We start from the raw sequence: 21,403 nt of genomic DNA on the forward strand, positions 1-21,403 counted from the left end.
AACAACGAAGTTGGCTTCCCTGGGAACATAAGAGAAGGAAATAGCTTCGAAATTGCTAGCCAGACTCAAGATGTCTTTCACAAGAGTATGAAGACGCCAAGGTGAAGCACATTTCTTGTTGATAGAGTCTATAGTTAACTTGGAGTCACCTTCGACATAAAGTTTTCGACATTTAAGGAGGAGGCATGATAAAGATCATCACGAACAACACTTCCTTCAGCAATGGGGACAAAAGCACGACCAATAGCTCTTGCACATATCTCCCTCATATGTATCATTTATTTTCTTTAATAAATTTGGGAGTATTAGCTACCTTCTTTCACCTCGTTTCAGTTTTTTTAAGAGAAAAAAAAAAAGAAACTGAATAGGGATATATAGTTTAGTTTTCAAGAAATAATACTATTAATGATCTCTACTTTTCTTTACAAGATGTTCCCTCCCTCTCCTTTGAGCTATAGACATTTGTAACAGGACCGAGAACAATCCTATTCAAGAGGTGTTACAAATTATATCATGAACAGCTTAAAACATCTATATGGAGTGGAATGCATGTGAACATAAGGTATGTACAAGGTACTTAATGGAAGTTTTCTATACTCGTTCAAATAATACAAGGATGGATATACCTGCTGATCAAAATCACTACACATTTAGATATTAGAACATCAAGGTTCAGTACATCTTAGAAGTCGAATTCGTATCAGTATCATCACTTGGGGACTCATTAGCAAACTGTACTGTTTCTTTCTCATTCGACCCAAGAAGCATGGAAACAACTTCTCTCATGGTCGGGCGTTCAAAAGGAGACATGCTTGTGCACAACAAAGCAATTTTCAAGACAGTAATCATGTGAGAGACAGTAGCAGCAGCTTCAGCTTCATCTTCATCTTGTAAATTCAATCGAGCATCGAGTACTTCTGATGACAATGAATTGTTGAGAAAGTATGTTCTAACCCAAGTTACCAGGTCGCCGCCTTCGTCTAATGATTGTACTGGTGTTTTACCAGTCAGCAACTCCAGAAGGACCACTCCATAGCTGTAGATGTCACATTTTTCTGTGACTTTCATAGTGTATGCATACTCTGAAATTCACATCATATATCATTAGCTACATATATAGCATAATTAACCAGAAATCAGGTTCAAAAACTGAACTGATACATAAACAAAATACTTGTAGTAATTTTGCAGATCGAATTCACTGTTGACTAAAAAGGGCTCAAAAGAAAGCTTACCAGGGGCTATGTATCCATAAGAACCTGCTACTGCAGACATTGACTTCGAATAGGGCATGTCAATCACCTTTGCTAACCCAAAATCTCCAACATGAGCTTCAAACATTTCATCGAGGAGAATGTTGTTGGACTTTATATCACGGTGAAAGATCCGAGGTTTGCAATCATGATGCAGATAAGAGAGACCCTGGGCAGCCCCAAGAGCAATATTGAACCTCGTTTGCCAATCAAGATTACAAGATTTTCCATGAAGTAATTCTCCTAAGCTGCCCCTTTCCATGTACTCATAAAGCAGAAGATTGGAACCCTGGTGGTAGCAGAAACCATACAGCTTCACAATATTTCGATGCCTGATATTTCCTAAAGTTAGAATCTCTGCATGAAAGCTACTATCCACATTGTTTCCTTCCCTGTTGGATACTACCTTCTTGACAGCAACTGTGTGACCGTGAAACAAGACGGCTTTATACACAGTTCCAGAAGCTCCCCTTCCAATTGCAAATCTCTCGTCAAAGTTTTCAGTCGCCATAACCAAGTCTTGAAAAGTGAATCCTGCCTTTGGCGAAAAGTACACATCTAAAACTGGAGAAGAGAGTGGTTTTTCTTGCGCAGAAGTTACTACATTGTCTACAGGACGTCTCATCACATATATAATGATTACGATTAAGATAAGAGAAACACCACCAATGGCTGCCGCAACAATAGCAACAATCTTCCCTAAGCGGGTTCTTTTGTTTGCCACATTTGGAGGAAAAGAGAGTGAAGATGGTGTTTCACAAGCACCAAGAGGGCCACCGCAAAGTCTTTTATTCCCAACAAAGCTGCTAACATCCATACTCTGAAAGAGTGGTAGAGAAGGAATAGGCCCTATCAAGTCATTGTATGAAAAGTTGCAGCCAAGTAAACTTGACAGGTTGTCAAAAGAACCTGGAATTCCACCAGTCAAATGGTTGTTATCGAGTAGAAGCAGTTCCAGTAATATAAGATTTCCAAGTTGAGGAGGTATCTCCCCAGAAATATTGTTATAACTGAGATTTAATCCAATCTGGAGGCTTGAAAGGGCACCCAACTCAGCTGGTATACCCCCAGAGAATGAGTTGCCACCCATTTGTAGCTCAGTCAAATGCAAGAGATTTCCCAGTGCAACTGGGATATCCCCCGAAAGATGATTATCGGAGAGCTTGAGAAGCTCCAACTGAGAAAGTGCTCCTATCTCACTTGGCAAGACATCCGAAAAGTTGTTGCTACTCAGATCAAGCCGTTGAAGCATTTTACAATTGAAAATTTCAGGTGGTATCCTGCCAGAAAGTAAATTCGATGAGATATTGAAGATCACCAACTGCGAGAGCTCACCAATCTCTCTTGGCAACTCAGATGTGAAGTAGTTGTCTGCAAGTAGTAGTCTCTGCAAAGTTCTGCAGCTACCAATTGCTGGAGGAATCGCACCGCTGAACTTGTTTTGATCCAACTCAACTGCAGAAAGGTTAACCAATTTGCACATTTCAGTTGGAAGAGTCCCTGTAAGGTTGTTTCCCACCAGACGGAGCTGCGCCAATGACTTGCAGCTTGTGACCCCAGTTGGGATATTACCGGTGAGCCTGTTAGACCCCAAGTTTAACAAAATCAGATTAGAATTTCTGCAGACATGACGGGGAATTCTTCCTGTCAGGAAGTTCTCAGATAAGTCAACCACCCAAAGTGGGCTGTACACCCCAAGTCCTTGAGGAATTATGTCACTCAACCTATTGTTAAACAACTGTAGCATGATCAGCTCATTCATGTATTGAAATCCAGTTGGAATTGAACCAGTGAGAAAATTTATAGACAGGTCGAGCTTTGTCAGGTTTGTCAAGCTTGTGAGCTCCTCTGGAATAACACCTGTGAGATGGTTTTCGAAAAGATAAAGCAATTGCAAACCCGATATCTTACTGAGCTCAACTGGTATCTCTCCGGACAACAAGTTCTCAGAAAAATCAATCTCCGTAGCAAGAGAAAGATTACCAATCTCTCTTGGAACTGTCCCATTCAGCATATTTCTGTACACATATAGCTTCTCTAGAAATACAAGACTCCCAAGCTCCTTTGGTATCTCTCCTTCAAGCTTGTTCTTGTAGAGGGCCAGAGTATACAAATTTGTACAGTTGCCAAGCTCCTTTGGAATGACACCAGAAAGCAGATTTTCCCAAAGAATTAAAACACTCAAATTCTCGAGCATTCCAATCTCTTTCGGAATTCCTCCGCTTAACTGATTTTGAGCTAGACCAAGATAGTTCAAGCTTTCACATTCACCAATCTCGGAAGGTAAGCTTCCTGATATTGAATTCTCCCCTGCCCGGAAAGTCTTCAATCTTTTGAGGTTGCCGATAGAACGCGGCAGTGGTCCACTAAGATTATTAGTGTATGCAATCAATTGCGACAGAGAAGAAAGATTTCCAACTTCTTCTGGGAAAGGCCCTGATATTCTATTATTGCACACATTCAAGACTTCTAAATAAGAAAGTCTACCCAATCCTGTGGGAATTTGACCTTCAAACTTATTGTTATTTAAACTAAGAACCTGCAAATAGGAACAATTCCCAATGTCTTCAGGTATACTCCCAGACATTTCATTGAACGAAAGGTCAAGATAATTCAGGTGAATCATTCTACCAATGCTTGGAGATAAAGAACCCGAAAGATTCATGGAACTCAAGTCAAGAGACAAGACCACCGGATACAATCCTTCGCTACAATCCACTCCCCTCCATCCACAAGGTGTTGAATCATTGGAATTCCAACTACTAAGATGGCCAAATCCGTCAACAATTCTACTCTTTATTTCTAGAAGGTATTGACACTGATCATTAAGCCCCTCAGATTCATAAACCATCAGGGCAGTAACAAGAGCAACTACAGTAATTAGCAAACCCACTGATATCTTCGCCATGAAGATCAAGCGAAATTGAAAACAATAACCCTAGTTCTAGCACTCAAAACATCACCGGCTGAAGAGAAAACTTCCCATGCAGATGTCCAAATAACTTTTGGTGAAAATTTACAGTTCAAGGGCGCAAAGAAACATGGACAAGGACAAAGCAAAGCCTCAGAAAGATACAAGCATGCCAAACTACACGAGGAAGCAATTATTTTACATACCTCAAGTTGATGACCAAGAATGGAAAACAAAAAGAAGCCATCAAAGAGAGCCAACCAGTTCTCTAGGAACCAACAAGAAATATACTTCAGTTTCCCAGAAAAAGAAAATTTACTGGGAAAAATCATTGGGTTTTGATTGCACAGAATGGTGCATTGAAAATGGTGAGCTTCTCCTTCCTCTGAATTGCCACCTTTCTTAAGAATAATGATGATCCTAAAGAACTAAAAAAAGCCATGTATTCATTTGGTCCCCTGCAAAATGATTTGCATGATTCCACTTTGTGTGAATGACAAGGATGATATGAATGAGATCGAGAGAGAGAGATAGTGAGGCTGGGATGGCCGACAAAGCATGCACAATATTTTAGTGTTTCACAAAGCCAACTGAAATAGTGAAATTGCTCTCCATCTCTTTCTTTTTAGTTTTTGACACAGAATACAGACAAAGCAAAGACTCCGAAATATTCTAACGCTGTTTCTTAAGGCAATATTAAACTGGTATCAAAGTTTTGAGCAAGTCAACCTTGACCTCGTGGAGGACACCATTTACATCGAGACAACTTCAAGTTTCTGTAGTTTATATTTTATGGGAAACTTAGCCAGTGCTAGTCGTCAGAGACCCGTACGGTTTTTCCATAGTATTTGTTTTTCATAGGCTAACGCGTAAAGCGTAGTTTGTGCCAGAGCTTTTTTTTTTTTTTTTTTTGGTTTAACCCTCGTAAGAACGAGGTTATTTATTGAAGAAGATAAAAAGGAGAGGGTTATAAACACCAAAACCTCTCATATAAAAAGTGAAACCCAAATTATCGAAAACGAAAATTAGGAAGTCCAGAGCATAATACTGGTTTTGGATCATTAATCATACTTTGGATATACTTGAACTCAGGGTTGACTAAGACTTCAAGCATAATAAAATGAGAGTGGGAGGGTGGGAGGAGGAAGCGCATATGAACACGTTAGGATTAGACTATTATTAAGTTATAGACTTCTAAAAAGATTCTAATCAAATCATGAGCTTATGAGAAAACTACGAGTTTCATGTTTGGAACAGCAAACTAATTAATGATGCTCTGAGCATATGTTTTTCAAAACTTAGGCACCAGAATTCCCATAATATGGCTTTGATGTATACCACCATACCTCGGTGTATGACATATTCTACGTTTTTCACCAGTATACAGGTGTTTTCCGGTTGGTCCAAGGATGAAGACCCTTGGCCTACCGTGTGGTAGAAACTATAGAATTTCCAATAACTTCAACACACATTTCACATAATGTCATTGCTGACGACCTTTCATACAAAATTCTTATTTGACATGGAAGTATTACTTCAGTACGTAGTGGTATGCACTATCCAAGTGGGGAAGGATTTGTGTGGTGGGCCGCTGACCATTTGCCGTATACCACCATACCTCGGTGTATGACATATTCTAAGTTTTTCACCGGTATGTAGGTGCTTTCCGTTGGTCCAAGGAGGAAGAACGTTGGCCTAATTTATGGTAGAACTTCACATATAACGTCATTGCTGACGACCCTTCATACAAAATCCCAGACTTCAGTAGTGGCATGCACTATCCAAGTGGTGAAGGTTTTGTATGGGGGGCCGCTGACCATTAGATTGGCCAATAAGAAGATGACACGCGTCAAAAGTAAGATACTTAGGCAAGTTTGGGATAGTTGCAGAGGATATTTGGGTAGTGGGGTTTGATGTTTGCAAACGCGGCCTCTTCCCTGTTGGCTCGTTTTTCTAATATAATTCTCATTGGAGCTGTGCTAAGTGGTAGGTGGCTCGTAAGTGCGATTCATTTTCATTAGTGGTAAATAATTTCTTCAACAACAATGATCGTTGTCGTATCGTACTCTCTTTATACACGTACAGAATTTGAGTCCTAACATGATCAAGTACAGAAACCAAAAGGAAGAAAAGCAACTAGCACAAGAAGTAATGCGCGGGACCTGATTGGTTCCCATTCAGGCCTCTTTCTGTGGCAGTGTTTCAAATGCAGAGACGGTGTTCTCAAACTTGATCCGGTGCAGAGGGGCACCACTTTGCTTGATGGCACAAGCTGTTTTATCTTCAAGAGGGCAACGCGCCTTTAACATGGAGAACACATGGTTGTTCAACCTCCTTGCTTTCTTCATTACTTCTAACAGGCCATCCCATCCCTTCTACCACACAAAGAAACCAATAAAAACCAAAACCAAATAGGCACGCAAAGAAAATTGGCAGCTAAACCGAACACCTGTAATAAGTTTATCACATGCATTAACTCTGCAAACTATTATGCAGTTTACTCATGCGATAAAAAAACGGTCGAGAATTATATGCGAGGGTGATCATCTAATTACATTATGTTAGAATAGCTCATACCAATAGGGGCTCAATACTATAAAAGTTTAGCTATGCATGTAGAAGTCTATTTAGTTCATGATGTCATTCGCTCAAGTTTTATCCAGTGTAAAACTTGGTATGAGAACTGATAGACATGGTAACCAATTAGTTTAGAGACAAGCAATTTATTCAACAGAAGTTGAGAACAAGAAAAATTGTGTCGTTTCTATACCTGAACATAATGAGGGCTCTTATGGGTTTGGGTAATTGATGCAACCTCCACTTCAGCAACATTGAGGACCTGATATGAAAAATCCAAGAGCTCGAAATGCAGCTGTTGCCCAAGCAAGTAGATTATGGTGCAACCACCCCAAGCTACAGAATCACCCAGCACTTCTTGATTGTTTGGCAATACTCGAACAGACTCCTCTAGATACCACTACAATTTAAGAATTAGAACAGGTTAAGCAATATAGCAGCACATCAAGTTCACATTCTCCCACAATCAAACTAGGTATACTCAATCTTAGTTATCAACATACTGAATCTTAGTTATAGACAAACACATGGTCACATGAACCATTGAAAATTAGCCAATTGTCCAAACTAGCAATGTAGTTCATAACTATTTTCAGTCACAAACTTTTATGCCTGGAGGTATTGATGTTTATGTTAGTGCATTTTGTGTGATTGGGAGTGTTGACTTTGAAACATCACAAGGGCATCCAGGCTAAGATAAACATCCTCAAGAGGACCCATTCAGTAATAATTTATTGAGCAGTACCACAATTCCGATGGTTAATAGTTAACACTCTCTCTTAAAACATCCATGTTTATTGGCATCACCCACTACTACACCATTTTGGCAACACAGGGTACTCCCCAGAGTCTCTAGATCAGTATGTACTAGTATTAAAGACAAACCACAACCACAGGATACCAAAGTACTAAGCATTTGCATGTAAAATGGGATTCCTATATGTGTGTGTGTGTGTGTGTGTGTGTATTTGGTATCCCCATCTAGATATTGCAGAGATTACAAAATCAAATTGCTGAACTACACAAAAGAGGTTACCAAAATATGCCAATAGTTTTTATTTTTTATTTATTTTTATTGATTTATGGTCTATCAACTAAATGATTTAAGAGAAACATACTGTGCAAGGGTATTCCTTACAATTTGAAGGCCACTGTATATACGATAGAAATCCTTTGAAGTTGTGATATCAATAAACCCTGTTTTGGGAACAGCACTCCATTTACTACAGTATTTATCCAGTGCTGCACTAGTAAAAGCTAGAGAATATTCCAGCACGCTTCCCGTGTTCATGTTAGCCTTGTACAAAAGATCTGCAAAGAAAAGGAAAAGTAGACATATGACTTAATTAGAGAACAGCTATGAAACAGGAATCAAAATATAGTTATACGTTTCTCTAATTCCAGTTTCAAGTCAAAGCATGTGAAACTAATATTTCTAGAACAATTTACACAGAGAACTGCAACTGCACACCTGCAGCTTCTGCCTGCTTCGATAAGGTATTGAAGGAAGCCGGATTTGGACACCCAGGGTTTGACACAATAGCAGAAGTAGCTGATTTAAAAAGGTTGACAATAGGGCTTTCTCCACCATCTTGAGAATGTAATATTTGTCCATCTGCAGCAGGAAGCAAGCCCAACCAAGGGGATGTTTGCATGAAATGTGTGGTGTCTGTTTCTCTCTGCAAAGCATGTTAGATTGTGAGGGTATGGATTAAGCAGCCACAAAGATTAATTAAAAAAGTAACTTATATGATAGGCAAGTACTAGAATTCGCCTGCCGAATATCATATAGAAGTGATAAAACTTGTGTTCACAATATAATTAGATGCCTCATAAGTCACAACATTGAATTGTCTTGTCGCATTAAATGTGGAAATCTGGAAATGCTTTTATGTCATAACATAGATTCCTTGAGATTTACAGGAGAACACCTCAGACGTTTTCCCTGTTTTGTTTACTTTTTCTCCCCATTCAACAGTGAGTTTTTTCTTTCCACATAATGAGAAGAACCAATGTCCAAAGAAGTGACAGTACCTGAGTACTAATGAAAAGCCCAAGTGCTGAACTATGTATACAAACTAATTCTGTGCTTTCTGGAGATGGACAAGAAGGTCTATGGGTAACATGTATGTGCTAGCATAGACACACATGAGCATGTGCCTCTTCATGTGTATGATGCAGGAAAATCTAAAAACAAGAAGTTATGTGGCAAAATCAAAGTGAGATGTGGATCAATAACGTGCATATCTCAATTTGCATTACATCTTTGAAGTCCCTAGTAAAATGTGCATCCTTAATGAAGTTGTAAAATGAAGAATTTAGATCACTAACCAATACGATATCAAGAAGCCCCAGCCAATATAATACGCTTCCAATCTCCTTTATACCCCGAAGAACTTCTCCTTTGAGCTCTGATTTGGTTCCCCAAGTAAGCTGTTCCTTAACAAGCCTCATACAACCTGTGCAAGCACATATAAGCATAAACTATGACATATATTAGCAGGGGGAGGTGGTGCCAAATGTGCAAATTTACAACTCATTTTTATAATATCACATAAAACCTACAATGGACCTAATAAAAAAAGAAAAGGCCACAAAATTCAAGTAGAAGGTGTCGATTGCAATTATGTGACCACGATACATCATAATTATTGATCCACTTCATTTTATTTTTTCTATTTCTAATTGCAAAAACTGGACTGAATTTCAGCCTTATGAAGGAGAAACTGTGCTCTTTTCCATAAGAAAGCAGATATAACCTATCTATGCACCTGCAGCCGTGCATGTAAAAGTAAACAAAAATTAAAAAAATGCCATGTACCTGTCACGCCTCCATCAAAAGGAAGCAGTCCAATAGATTTTGGCAATGCTTCTTGCAATCCTGTTATCAAGGGTTCCAGGGTAGCTGTCTGTAAAAAGAACACATAAACCAGAGGCCAAACCTCAGTTAACCTTGCGCATTATCAAAAAACTACCGCTAACACAGAAAACCCTCTAACACTATGATGAATTCAGATGAAACATCTTAAAACTACCGCTTAGGAATTAATTAATTTGCATTTGCAATTTATCTGAACAACTGATCTATCTGCATGGCATGACATACCTTGTTAGATATATGATCTAGAAGTGCTCGGATTAGCCAGGGCAATGATCTGGACCCTAGAAGCCTTACAATGGAAAACATGTGAGGCATTCCAAAAAATCCACTGTGCAACCTTGCAAAACTTTGATGAGCTGCATTTAAATCCTTTCATGAAAACAGTAAAGTTAGAAAACAGCATGAGAATGAAGTAATAAAACTTGTTTTCGTCTACCTTATTAATAGCATTTTTTTTACAGGAATTACAAAAGGTGATACGAGAGGATTCATATACACTGAAGAAAAAGGGGTGATGCAGGTTACAGACCATATCAATTGCATATTACCAACAATTTAACAGATATAGTAAGAAATATTGCTTACTTGAGTACCACAATAGAAATTAGGCTTGGCGTGGGGAAGTGATGGCTTTTGAACAGGAACAAGAGGAACCTTTGCTGATCGTGTAAAACGCTGGGTAGTATTGCAAAGGATGAAGTTTGGCAAGAAATCATTCTGCATCTCTGACCAAATCTAACAGAAACAAAATGAGTAAGTGAAGACTGGAAATGGATGACTCAAAATTTACAGTTCCAACCTGCTAACCAAGATTATCTAGAGCAGGAACATACTCATTGTTACATTGGTTCCAGTAAGACTGTAGTAATGTCAAAAGCACATTACTTTGAATTTATTTACCGAAAAGAAAAAGTAATTTCATTTTGTGACATAAATGAACCAGAATGACATATAGGCTTATGATGCCACAGTCAAATGGTTAAGTAATTTTAATAATAAAAATTAAGAATGCATTGACTTAAGCACTGATGACAAATGACCTCAACCTATAAACCATAATGTCCAGGGTAAGTTGAAAGTACTTTGCATGAATTAAAAAAAAATGATAGAGAGAAACTTAGCCAAACCTGAGAGGCAAGTCTACTAGAATATGACACCAGTGATATATTTTCTTGCATCTCATTCAACATTAGACTGAATGAGTCTATTGAAAGATCTCTGGAGAGCAATTCATGGGCATGCTTTAAGGTATCCAGCAGATTTTCTAGTTCCTACCAACCAAATGTCAATTTGTTAACAATGTCTTTGCTGATTTAAACTAAGAGAACAAAGTGATGCTGTGAAACTACTTACCACAATAGCACATAGATCTTGAGACTCAAAACGATCATATAGAAACTCAATATTATCTCTGAAAACTTTGTTCATCCGCTCAGTAATCAAACTCCTTAAATCAATCATCCTTCCAAGCAACTGTACACAATCAAAACTATACTAAGTAGAGAATAGAAACACTAATTCAACTCATATGTACTTTATGATATGTACATTGCCAGTTATAACTTACAAGTATAGAACACGAAAAACTAAAAATTGGAAATCTCACCTTCACTCTGGTCATCTTTAGCAGTGTTGTGAACCTCATAGGCTCGACAGAGTATCTTTCTCCATTGTCCAATGCGAAAAGGAATGACGTATCAAGTAGCTTGCTGCAAGAAATGACAAGCAACATATATGAAAGGTTGCTCCACTGCTGACAGAGTAGCTAAAAGAAGTTAGCATACCTTGCTGCCCAGCTCTTGTAATATGTGAAAATTGTATCACAGAGTTTTGAAACAAAAATGTCGAAACAATGATCCACCTAAGAGGGGAAAAAAACAAATAAATCATCTAGGCGCAAGAATATTCTCAAACTATGACCCATAGTTGTTGGATGTAATAATGCATTAAATTTCATTAAAAATTACTGTAACATTTCAGCATGGCCTCACAATGAAAGATGGACAGGAATATTCTCTTGGCAACCTGGTGACCAAGAATTTGTGGTCACCCACTCAACCCTTGATATCAAATAATATCAAGGGTAGGTGAGCATGAACTTTTTGGTGACCAACAAGGCCCTTCAAATATGAAATATATTTAAGATCTAAACTTAGCTGCAGCTAACTTTCCAGCCCATGGCCACAAGGACTCCAGTGTGAATTAACCATGTTCAATGTAGCAAAGAACTAGGTAATCATGAATACAGTGAGACAACAGGTGCAACCAAGTGCACAAATTCAGGTACCTCAGCCTCAATTTCATCATAGAGGAACCGTTGCTTGAGCACAACCAATGCTTGCTGAGCAGAATCGTTATAGATGTCAAATGGTATCAAAACACTCTCTAGAATACCGGCATTATGTGACTCAAGCACATAATCCACCAACATCCAAGGAAGAGAGCATTCGATCGGAAACTGCACAGAGTGTAAAATCATCACATTTAAAAGGAATCAAATGACGAAAAACTGGCTAAAATATTCAAGGATACAACCATACAACTAAAACAAGAAAAGTTAAGCATATAAGCGAACATGGTCAAAAATAAACCAATAAAGTATATTTCTAACAATATTGGCTGCCTAAGTACCACTGGCAGAATTTATTTTTACATGAGTTCAAGAAATAATATAAAACGATAAAAGACACCCAGTTCATATGTGAAATAACGTCTTTACCTGAATAACACGAGAAGACTCCAAATAAAATTCTCTAAACCATAAGAAACCAAGATCCGTCAACATTGCGACAGTCGCTGCAACATAATTAAAAGGACAAATTTCAATTTTACTGTAGGTGACTAAAAATTATAACTTAAGAAATGATCGAGACAACTTCTTATCCGTTTCAAACAGAATAATCAGCACTGGCAACATGCACAGAACTAGCAGGTATGTGTGTTCATGCACCAATAACCAGCTCAATGATGAATTGCATTGGGCTAGAGCAATACCATAAATTTGCAAGAACATCAAGGTTCAATATGTTTTCTAAGCATCAAGATTAAGTTCATGAATTCTACTAAAAGGGTGCATTAGGTAAAAATAAGAACTGCTGGGATAATCTGATTGCCAAAGGACCCAAAACAATGATAACTCAGGATAAGTTCAACGAGTACGTTGCACTTCAAAGGTTACTTTAGAAAAATTGGTCCTGCTGGGATATGTAAAGCACAAAATCTAAGGCTCCTACCTAAATAAAGACAAAGTAGAGTTGGAATAATACCTGAATAGTCCAGAATATGCAGGAAGAAGCTAAGCTTGTAAAAAAATGTTTCTAACTGTTTTAGGTCATTAACAGGGATCTCAGAACCACTATTCCCAAAGAGCCCTCCAGGCTTCCTAAGGTTACCACCAGAAACAACTTCATATATCAGGAACTGCAAGCAGTGCACCTAAGAATAGAAATTGAATTGATCAATTAGCTCAATCTCAGGCGACAAAATTGTGTGAGAATGTACAATGTCCAATTAGTCATCTATTTAAACACAATAACATTGAGCAGTCATGAAAAGAGGAATGTGCATGCCATACGAGAACCATGCAGAAAAGAAACATTAAATTCAGATCAAGTCCCATTACTGATGAAGAAACTCTACAGAAAGACAATGCTTATATATGAAAGGACAACCCCAGTAAACAAATCATGCAGAAAACTTATCTCTACTGGTGGTTTTATAAAAATGGATTACAAAATATAAAAAGTTTCAGAAGTGATAGCAGGATGTGACATCAAAGTGCATATGCAATGTGTTGAGAATTAGTGCATAAACCCTTTGTCATCATGAAAACATTTAGAAATTCATCTGTCCTCCCCCGGGCAAGGTTCCACCATGCACATTGTACACATATCACGTAAGTATATATATGGGTCTGTAACCAGGTAGGTATTATGTGGAGATTCAATTTATGCAAGCATGAAAATGCAAGTTTCATGTGTACACATGCACATTCAAACGGGTATATATCCATGCAAAATGCTCATTAACAACTCTGCGGGCATGTATTAATGTGGTCTGCTATGGTCACTTTCAGGAGAAAAGTTCATATGAAATTCAATACCATGATTTGGAATTAAAAGGAATGACTTATTTATCCTTAATCTGCCTCCTTCTGTTATGTAAGATTATTAAGGAAATCCCAGTTAGATTATACATAGTAGTATTCTGATTAACTTCCTGTCTAAAAGAACAAATGGAAAGGGAAAATAAAATAAAAATAGCAATAATAGGTAAGGCAAAACTCTTGGTATAATAAAAACAACTTATATTGCATTAAATGAGCTGGATGATGAGGGAAACCTGAGCGGCTGTTGGTGCAACTGGCCTTGGATAAAAAACATTTCCTTTGCTTTCTTCACTTCCATGCTGAAGGGGTCCAGATTCAGACTTACTTGTATTTGCCATCCAGTCTGCTGAAAGAGTCCGCATATCGGAAAGGATCCTGAATTGTATCTAACTAGTTAGCAATTTAAAACTGATACCCCAAAACTTATATTGCATAAATAAGGTATTTCATTTTTCTTCACAAGAGACTAAACAATTTTAATAAACAAAAATTGATAAGGAATCATATGATATATTTAATCTATAAGCTTGCAACTTGGAATCATTTGATAACCAGAGTCATTCATTGATAAATCATCACTATGAGTCAGACTCAATAGAATTTGATCAATCTTTTTTTCTGTCATTAAGGTGGATAACGGGAGTTTCAACCGCAAAGTTTAAATCAATTTTAAGTAACTTAAATACCCACCTAGAAAGGTCCTTCTTCTTTCGAAAGGTAGTACGCAACATAGTGGCCAATGTATTCTGAACAAAATCTTGAACCTCGGCATGTATTGTCTCCCATAAAGCATCAGCTACCAATGTGTCACTAGACTGCATCATAGATCCTATGCTCTTTATGTAGCTAACAAGTTCCACCAGCGCTTTCCTTTCCTCCGCACTATAGTTATAACGTACCACCTAACATATATTCCAAGATTATGTCACTATCATCTAATACGATGGATGTGATCAACATATAGGCAGACAAGAACTGAACTGAACTGAAAAATCAGGATATGCGTATATTAGTTAATTGACTTAATTCAGGTTATATTTAGACTATTCAAGTTTCTTCCATACTGAACTGAAATACTTAGCATATGCATATATTAGTTAATTCAGGTTATTTTTAGATTATTAAAATGTATAACCTAAAAGCCATTTCTTAGGGTATTCAAGACCTTTTCATAGTCAGAAAATGATGCTGAAGCCTCTTGTGATTCGGAGGGAACTATATCCTTGCAGGGGCGAGAAAATTTCCATGCACATTGTTCCCAAATGCGTGCAGTCCATCTACTTAAAAGCTGAAAACCTTCAACAATCATATCATATATATTTCCCTTGACTTCTTTGCACCACTCAATATCGGCACTATCTGTTGACTTCAACAACAATAGCTGCATAGAACAGAATGAACAAAAGAGTAATGGATTTCAGAAAATTAAAAATGAGTGCAAGTAAGAAGAAATCATATTAGTAAATACAGGACCTTGAAAAGGAGGACTGAGGAGGAGGAAGAGGAGAAGAAGAATACCTGATTCATGGAGGAAGCAAAACGAATTGTGAAGTCATCATGTTCGGCACGGATGGATCCAATATGATTGATGATTAGATAATGCCTCTGATAAGTAAATGAAGTCAAGGTCTCACCGGAAAGGTTACCTACCTTAGCCATGCTAAAAGGTTATCATGTCAATTCAGTTAACAAACTGACAAAAAAGATAAACAAAGGATATTCTTGTGCCTCACGGGCTGGAAGCTCATGAGGTGATGGAAGGCTGAGAAGACGAGTTTGGGCAGAAAACTTTTGGAAGTACATTGACAATTCTTTCATGATTGCAGCAGGAGAAAGATGGAGATCTGGAAATGCAGGAATTACTGGATCATTCTGCAAAAAATAAAAAAATAAAAAAATAAAAAAAACAACAACAACAACAAAAGTGTTTAGATTTTTCTTTTTCTTGGGGCTCTGGGGGAGGAGGTGAGAAATTGGCTACTTACAATCTTGTGTAGCTATATCTATACATTACCTTGAATATGTTAATAAGTCTGTTGATTTTCACTCTCTTGTACAAAGACTCGCTATCTTTTTCTGACGATGTAGCTAAGACAACTAGAATCGGCAGAACACGAAGAAGAATGTGCCGCTCTGGGAACAGAAGTGCAAAATCCAGCTCTAGTGACTCGACAGCAAAAACTATGAGTACTTGAAGAATATCTTCTACGCTATATCGAGTCAAGGAACGCAAAATAGACTAACTGCGTCAGCGTGTATCCTCAATTGTAAATGTAATGATAACAACAAAAGACATATTACTATATAACCTCTCGACAAGATAAAATCTAGAAGCTCATAAAAAGTAGAATAAGAATAGATGCAAGTCATCAGTTCTTCTCTTCATGTCAACTATAACTATTGAACACAGGATACTTGTTCACACGGAACATCTCAGCATGCAAATTCAACAAGATGGCCCACCTTGTGCTAAGGAAAATCTGCAGCAGTTAATTAAGAAATAATTAGAATAGTTCGATTATAGGGCCTGATGTCATATCACACTACCAAAAACAAAAGAAATGAAAACAGTTTCCAAGATGGAAAAACTTAAATAGTACATACTCATCAAAAGCTGTATAACGGGACGATACTAAGATAGAGAAGGTAGCTCTGCCATACCTGTAAGTCATCCAACTCCTCTCTCATTGAATCAGTATCATGCCACTGTACACTTACTTGTGTGAATGTCCTGAAAAATTCAGAATAGGTCAAAAGCATGCAATTTAACCACTACCAAAGTAGCATCAGATGGAGGAAAGAGAGGATGTTGCAAATACAGCACTAGTAAACAAGCATTCGTATCACATGCTAGACCTACTTTTTCAGTTTTCCCCTATTTCCTTCTTTTCTTGGTAACTCATCTTACAGATGAGTATAGAAGCAGTATAAAATTTCAGTAATAACAGTTTATTAACTAATTCTAGTGCTAGTGATTTGAAACCGTAAACTATGCGTTGAACACTAGAACCATATACAATAAGCTAAGCGAGAGAAACTTAAAAGGAGGTATTCATACTTTATAGAAAATCAGTTTGTCCAGGATCACATGGCATGTCGTATAGTCCGCATCGCTATAGCAACCATATATAGAGCAAAAATAATTGGCATACCTTTTATACCAAGAGAAATCATTTGGTATGCTTGCCTTTGCATTTTTAAGATGATCAAGTTGCACCAAAGTGTCAAGTAACTTCAACATGGACCTGTAATGAATAAATTAGCAGACTGACGTTTACATAGCCATACACATCACAGTGACCAGTGAGTAGATTTGAGCTCAAGCATGTCTGAGAACATGTGATAGAGGACTAAAACAAAAGTAAACAAAAAAAAGTTGCGTCAGAAGAATATTAAGCATACCAGAGATGAGTTACTGTAGGCCCATTAATGCGTCTCTCGGGCCTTGAGAAGCGTTGCATATCTGCAGCTAGCTGCATCAGAGAAAAACGTCCATGGTCGGTGACAACTCAACTTGAGAACAGCAAAGAAAGAGTGTAAAACCAAGGTTTAGACAAGCTCGTACCTTTGATGCAGCCGAAGCTTGCCAGCGCTGTATTTCACGTAAGCGACTCATTTCCAAGTCCAGAACTTGATAAGTTTCAAGGTACAAGTCAGCTTGATTTTGTTTCATAGAATCGGGAAGCTGCAAAAACATATTTATACACACACACACATACACATGTTAGTTACAAATCAGCTTAACCATATCACGTCATATGGTAAGAATGATGAAGGAAGAGTTGGACCTGAGGAAGTGCCTTGACACAACTACGATATGTATACAGCACAGATCCCATCTCCTTTCCCTCGAGTATAAGAGCATTCTGCATAAATATCCAAAACACAATCAACGACAACAGTAAGATGCATTTCTAAAGTGAATGAAAAGCTGAAAAGAAAAAAAAAATTATAACATCCATTGTTTTCATTAATATTAATCTGAACAGAAGAAGAAAAATTATATATTTAAACAATGCCTTACAAAGACAAGGCGAAACAGTTAAAAACAGGTGCATACCAGTTGATTGAGAGCTTTTGTGTCTTCAGATAAAGACAAGCGATATGCAGAAACATCGCTATACTCTACAAAATGGCAACAGTAATGAATTACAAGGAGAGTACTGTCATATACAGTGATAGAGGATTCATCCATCTAGCAGTAATTACAGTCCTATCAGTGAACACTAACGTTCAAATTCGAACTTCCCATGATCCATTATATTTCGCAAAAATAGTTAAAAATTTTATATCATGTATCATAATATCAACTATTTCACTCTAAGATTTCCTAACATACACCAAAATCTCAATTACTGTAGAAATGGAAACTTGTCTAGACAAGAAATGTACCAATTGGACTGTCAGTTGCTCCGGTGTCAGTCGAAACCCAAACTCCTGGTCCTTGAACCTCTGCTTGCTCATCCTACACACCAGAGTCACAACGAGCACAGTTCAAATCATATCAATGAAGAAAATGGAGGCAAATTTTTCCACAAAATTCAACTAGAACTGAGCGAGAATGAGCTAGTGAGAAGACGAGAAAGATCACCTCCAGTGAGAATGTAGATAGCGCAGCAATGGCTTCTTCAACCGGAACAGCCATGAGTGTGAACGCAGCAGAAAACCGGTGTGAAAATAAGATCGGACCGAGAAATTGAAGCGGTAGAGAAGCTTAGAGGAGACGCAGTCGCCGCATTATGGTTGAGGTTTGGCCGGAAACGGAGAGCTAGGGTTTGAAGAGTTTACGTCCGCCGGAGAGAGAGAGAGAGAGAGAGAGAGAGATCGCCGGCGAGTCGTTTTCGGAGATTTGTCTGAAGAGGTCTGAGTGGAGCGGGTACTCTGTACTGTTTTACAAACTTGGATTTTACTCTACTCCAACTATTATAGTATTGCACTTTTGCCCCCTGTAAAGTTTGTATTTTCAATTCAAGTCCAAATCCAATTTATTCGTTTACACCATATCAATTAATTACCTAGTTAAAAATTTGGGAAATCACATCGAAAAATGATAACTCGACAATCCACCCTATTTTCATTGAGTTTCATCCCCATCCGTCAACTTCTTAGCAATCTCTTTTGGAATTGGATCTCCCATGAAGCTAACCATGATGCCGATGCAGCAGCAAAGCTAGCCAAATCAAGGTTGTTCGCTAAAGTATGGGTTAATCCCAACCTTATTAGTGTCTATTTTAACTAGCGATTGACTTCCTTGTCCTCACTAAGTTTTCATTATTCTTTGTTGTTGTTTGCCTGGTATTACTACCAAATGTTTCAGTTGTATTTGGTTTATGTACTTGTGACTTCTCCCTATTGAGTTTTTATCTGACGTCTATTGATCCAATTAAAAAAAAAACATACCCAGTTAGTAAAATAGTAAAACTCACAATGAAAATCATGGTCGTATTGTAGGCTTATTACAAAACACTGTTAATTGACTTAACTTTTTGACAGTTTAATTATAGATTAGATTGCCGACTGTATGTAAATAAGAGAGAGTTTGGATGCTCACATACATACTGATACAGATGCAAATATTTTCCAGAAAATTATAAAAGATCGAGACGGAGACGGAGAAGGTAGAAGAAACTAATTTAGGTTAAAAAAAAAATTGGTTCTTTGTGGATAAGCCTATGACAATGTGTATATACCAGCACAAAGAGCCAATATATGTGTGACACATGTGAAAGATAAGATGTTTTGGTCCTGATAGGTCATCAACCTATTTTGTTATAAAGTCAAAATCGAAAAGGTAATGAAATTCCTTGTGGGTAAGTCCGACCCACATAGACTAAGCAATTAAAGACTGAATTGAACTGAAGAAACTAATTGTAAAGACCGAGGCGAATGCAAGACTATCCAGATCGGATTTCCGAGCTTTCAGGTCAAAATGCCCAACCTTACTGAAAAGTGAATCACATTCCTCGACTTTGGTCAACAAAAACTAGCAAGAAGAAAATGGGGTAACTTTTGCAGCCGAATTTCAAGTTTTTAGCCCTCATTTTAGCACCCATTTCATTGAAGCTCCAATTTAGAAACCACTCAACTCCCCAATTTTCGGATATTAAGTTTCCGATTCTCCTTGAGAAGATGAATCAATTCGATGGAACTCACGGTGATGAGGAAAGCCTGGACTAAGCATGACATTTTGCAAAGGCGCCATGAAGATGAGTTGCAAAAGATCGCCACTAAAGCTCAGCTTTACAAAGTCGTGTGAAAGATATGTTGTGATATGTTTGAACTTACCATACATTTGTTACACAATAATTTTCATTGTCGTGATGTATCATTTGTCACATTACACATAATGTCATTCGGTATTTTAAAAGAAATGTTAGGTTTAGATGCTTACATTTCCTAGCAGTACTCCAACACAATCTAAAGCTCTTACTTACGGTCTTCCTTCAATTTGTATGTTCTTTTATTTGATTGGTTTCTATCTTCAATTGATAGAGCACAGAGCCACTAAGACCTCCACCGAATTTTAGGCTTTTAATGATTAATATCAGACCAACTTTCTTCCAATAAAATATAAAAACATGAATAAATTTGTTAGGAGGTGTTGGAGTCGAAATACAAAGCGAGAGTAACCGATCACAGTGCATAAGGAAATTAAGCATAATTCTCAATGCATAGCGAGTAAAGAAGAATATAGGTTAGTTAATGCAAATAAATTATTAATTACGATATCTCTAAATCCACGGAAATAGTTATTTGTAAGTAATAACTATATATCCAGATCACGTTTCTTCACCATCCACAACGAAAATCTTTAGAATTCTAGACACAGAAACAGCACAGTTTGTTGCATCCTCAAGGGTGATGGTCAATTTAGATCTTCTTAGGGTTTGTGTCGGTGTCTCCATATATGGTTAAAAAGGTAAAACGACATATAAAAGCATTCATCTACTTATCCTCTTGTTATAATCGTTAACTTTGTTTTAATGAAGATTGTCGTCTTCCATTCATAATTCTATTCGAGTCAATTTGACGTTACTACAATAAAAAATTATTTTTCAATTATAGGTGGAAAGTCATATTTTTTTTTTACCCTAAAAGTCATATTTCTCATTGAGCGGCAACAAATTAAAAAAACGGCCAATTCTCTCTAAATATAGGATTACAATCCATAGATAAATCAAAGATGATTGTCCATTTGAACTACCTAATGACACATGTTAGATATGGATTGTAGTGCTCACTTCTCAGCCCTCTCTACTTATCATTTGTAGCAGCTTCCTTCATTGCAGTAGCTGCCTCAACATGCTTTTCATGAATGGCTTCATAATGTACTTGTGCCTCATTGAACTTGGTGAGATCGTAGTGTTTTTTACAGAAACCACAATAAAAGTACTTGGTTGGCTGAATAAAAATAATAGAAAAGTCAACGTTGTAAGAACATGATAACGTACAACAATGAAATAAATGAGTTGGCAGTGGAGAGCAAACCTTGGTTGATTTGTTGTTTCAGCGAATTGGCCTTGGATTCTCCATCTCTCTCTCTCTCTCTCTCTGAAACCCTAATTCCCCATCTCGGACTGCCATACCCATTGTGCTTGTAAAGCTTATGGTCGTCCATGCCGAGAGGATAAGGGTTAAGAGAAGTTGCTAGAAGCAATTCAAGGGGATGAAGG

At 37.5% G+C, this 21,403-nt stretch overlaps 2 protein-coding genes across 3 annotated transcripts; both read right to left on the reverse strand.

Moving 5' to 3' along the window:
- Positions 1 to 577: 577 nt before the first annotated feature.
- Positions 578 to 4,750, reverse strand: LOC112193339 (probable leucine-rich repeat receptor-like protein kinase At5g63930). 2 transcript variants are annotated; one of them, XM_040517251.1, is made up of 3 exons: positions 4,371 to 4,750; positions 1,236 to 4,255; positions 578 to 1,082 (listed from the first exon to the last, which is right to left on the reverse strand). In XM_040517251.1, the coding sequence occupies exons 2-3, from the start codon at positions 4,159 to 4,161 to the stop codon at positions 673 to 675; spliced, it is 3,336 nt and encodes a 1,111-aa protein (XP_040373185.1). In that variant the 5' UTR covers positions 4,162 to 4,255; positions 4,371 to 4,750; the 3' UTR covers positions 578 to 672. The 2 variants fall into 2 exon arrangements, with proteins under 2 accessions (XP_040373185.1, XP_024189209.1); XM_024333441.2 differs by having other exon boundaries at positions 1,236 to 4,749.
- Positions 4,751 to 6,155: 1,405 nt separating this feature from the next.
- LOC112193338 (protein PIR) lies at positions 6,156 to 18,602 on the reverse strand. Its single transcript, XM_024333440.2, has 30 exons — positions 18,322 to 18,602; positions 18,123 to 18,195; positions 17,791 to 17,855; positions 17,519 to 17,596; positions 17,296 to 17,415; positions 17,133 to 17,203; positions 16,883 to 16,975; positions 16,392 to 16,461; positions 16,146 to 16,210; positions 15,745 to 15,940; positions 15,451 to 15,602; positions 15,249 to 15,342; positions 14,896 to 15,111; positions 14,421 to 14,632; positions 13,964 to 14,105; positions 12,889 to 13,057; positions 12,342 to 12,418; positions 11,910 to 12,080; positions 11,407 to 11,483; positions 11,229 to 11,331; positions 10,976 to 11,095; positions 10,750 to 10,893; positions 10,208 to 10,357; positions 9,848 to 9,991; positions 9,563 to 9,650; positions 9,073 to 9,200; positions 8,213 to 8,420; positions 7,880 to 8,052; positions 6,935 to 7,141; positions 6,156 to 6,536 (listed from the first exon to the last, which is right to left on the reverse strand). The coding sequence occupies exons 1-30, from the start codon at positions 18,373 to 18,375 to the stop codon at positions 6,342 to 6,344; spliced, it is 3,855 nt and encodes a 1,284-aa protein (XP_024189208.1). The 5' UTR covers positions 18,376 to 18,602; the 3' UTR covers positions 6,156 to 6,341.
- Between the last annotated feature and the right edge of the window lie 2,801 nt (positions 18,603 to 21,403).

This window comes from Rosa chinensis, chromosome 3 (assembly GCF_002994745.2).
Source record: "Rosa chinensis cultivar Old Blush chromosome 3, RchiOBHm-V2, whole genome shotgun sequence".
NCBI lineage: Eukaryota > Viridiplantae > Streptophyta > Magnoliopsida > Rosales > Rosaceae > Rosa > Rosa chinensis.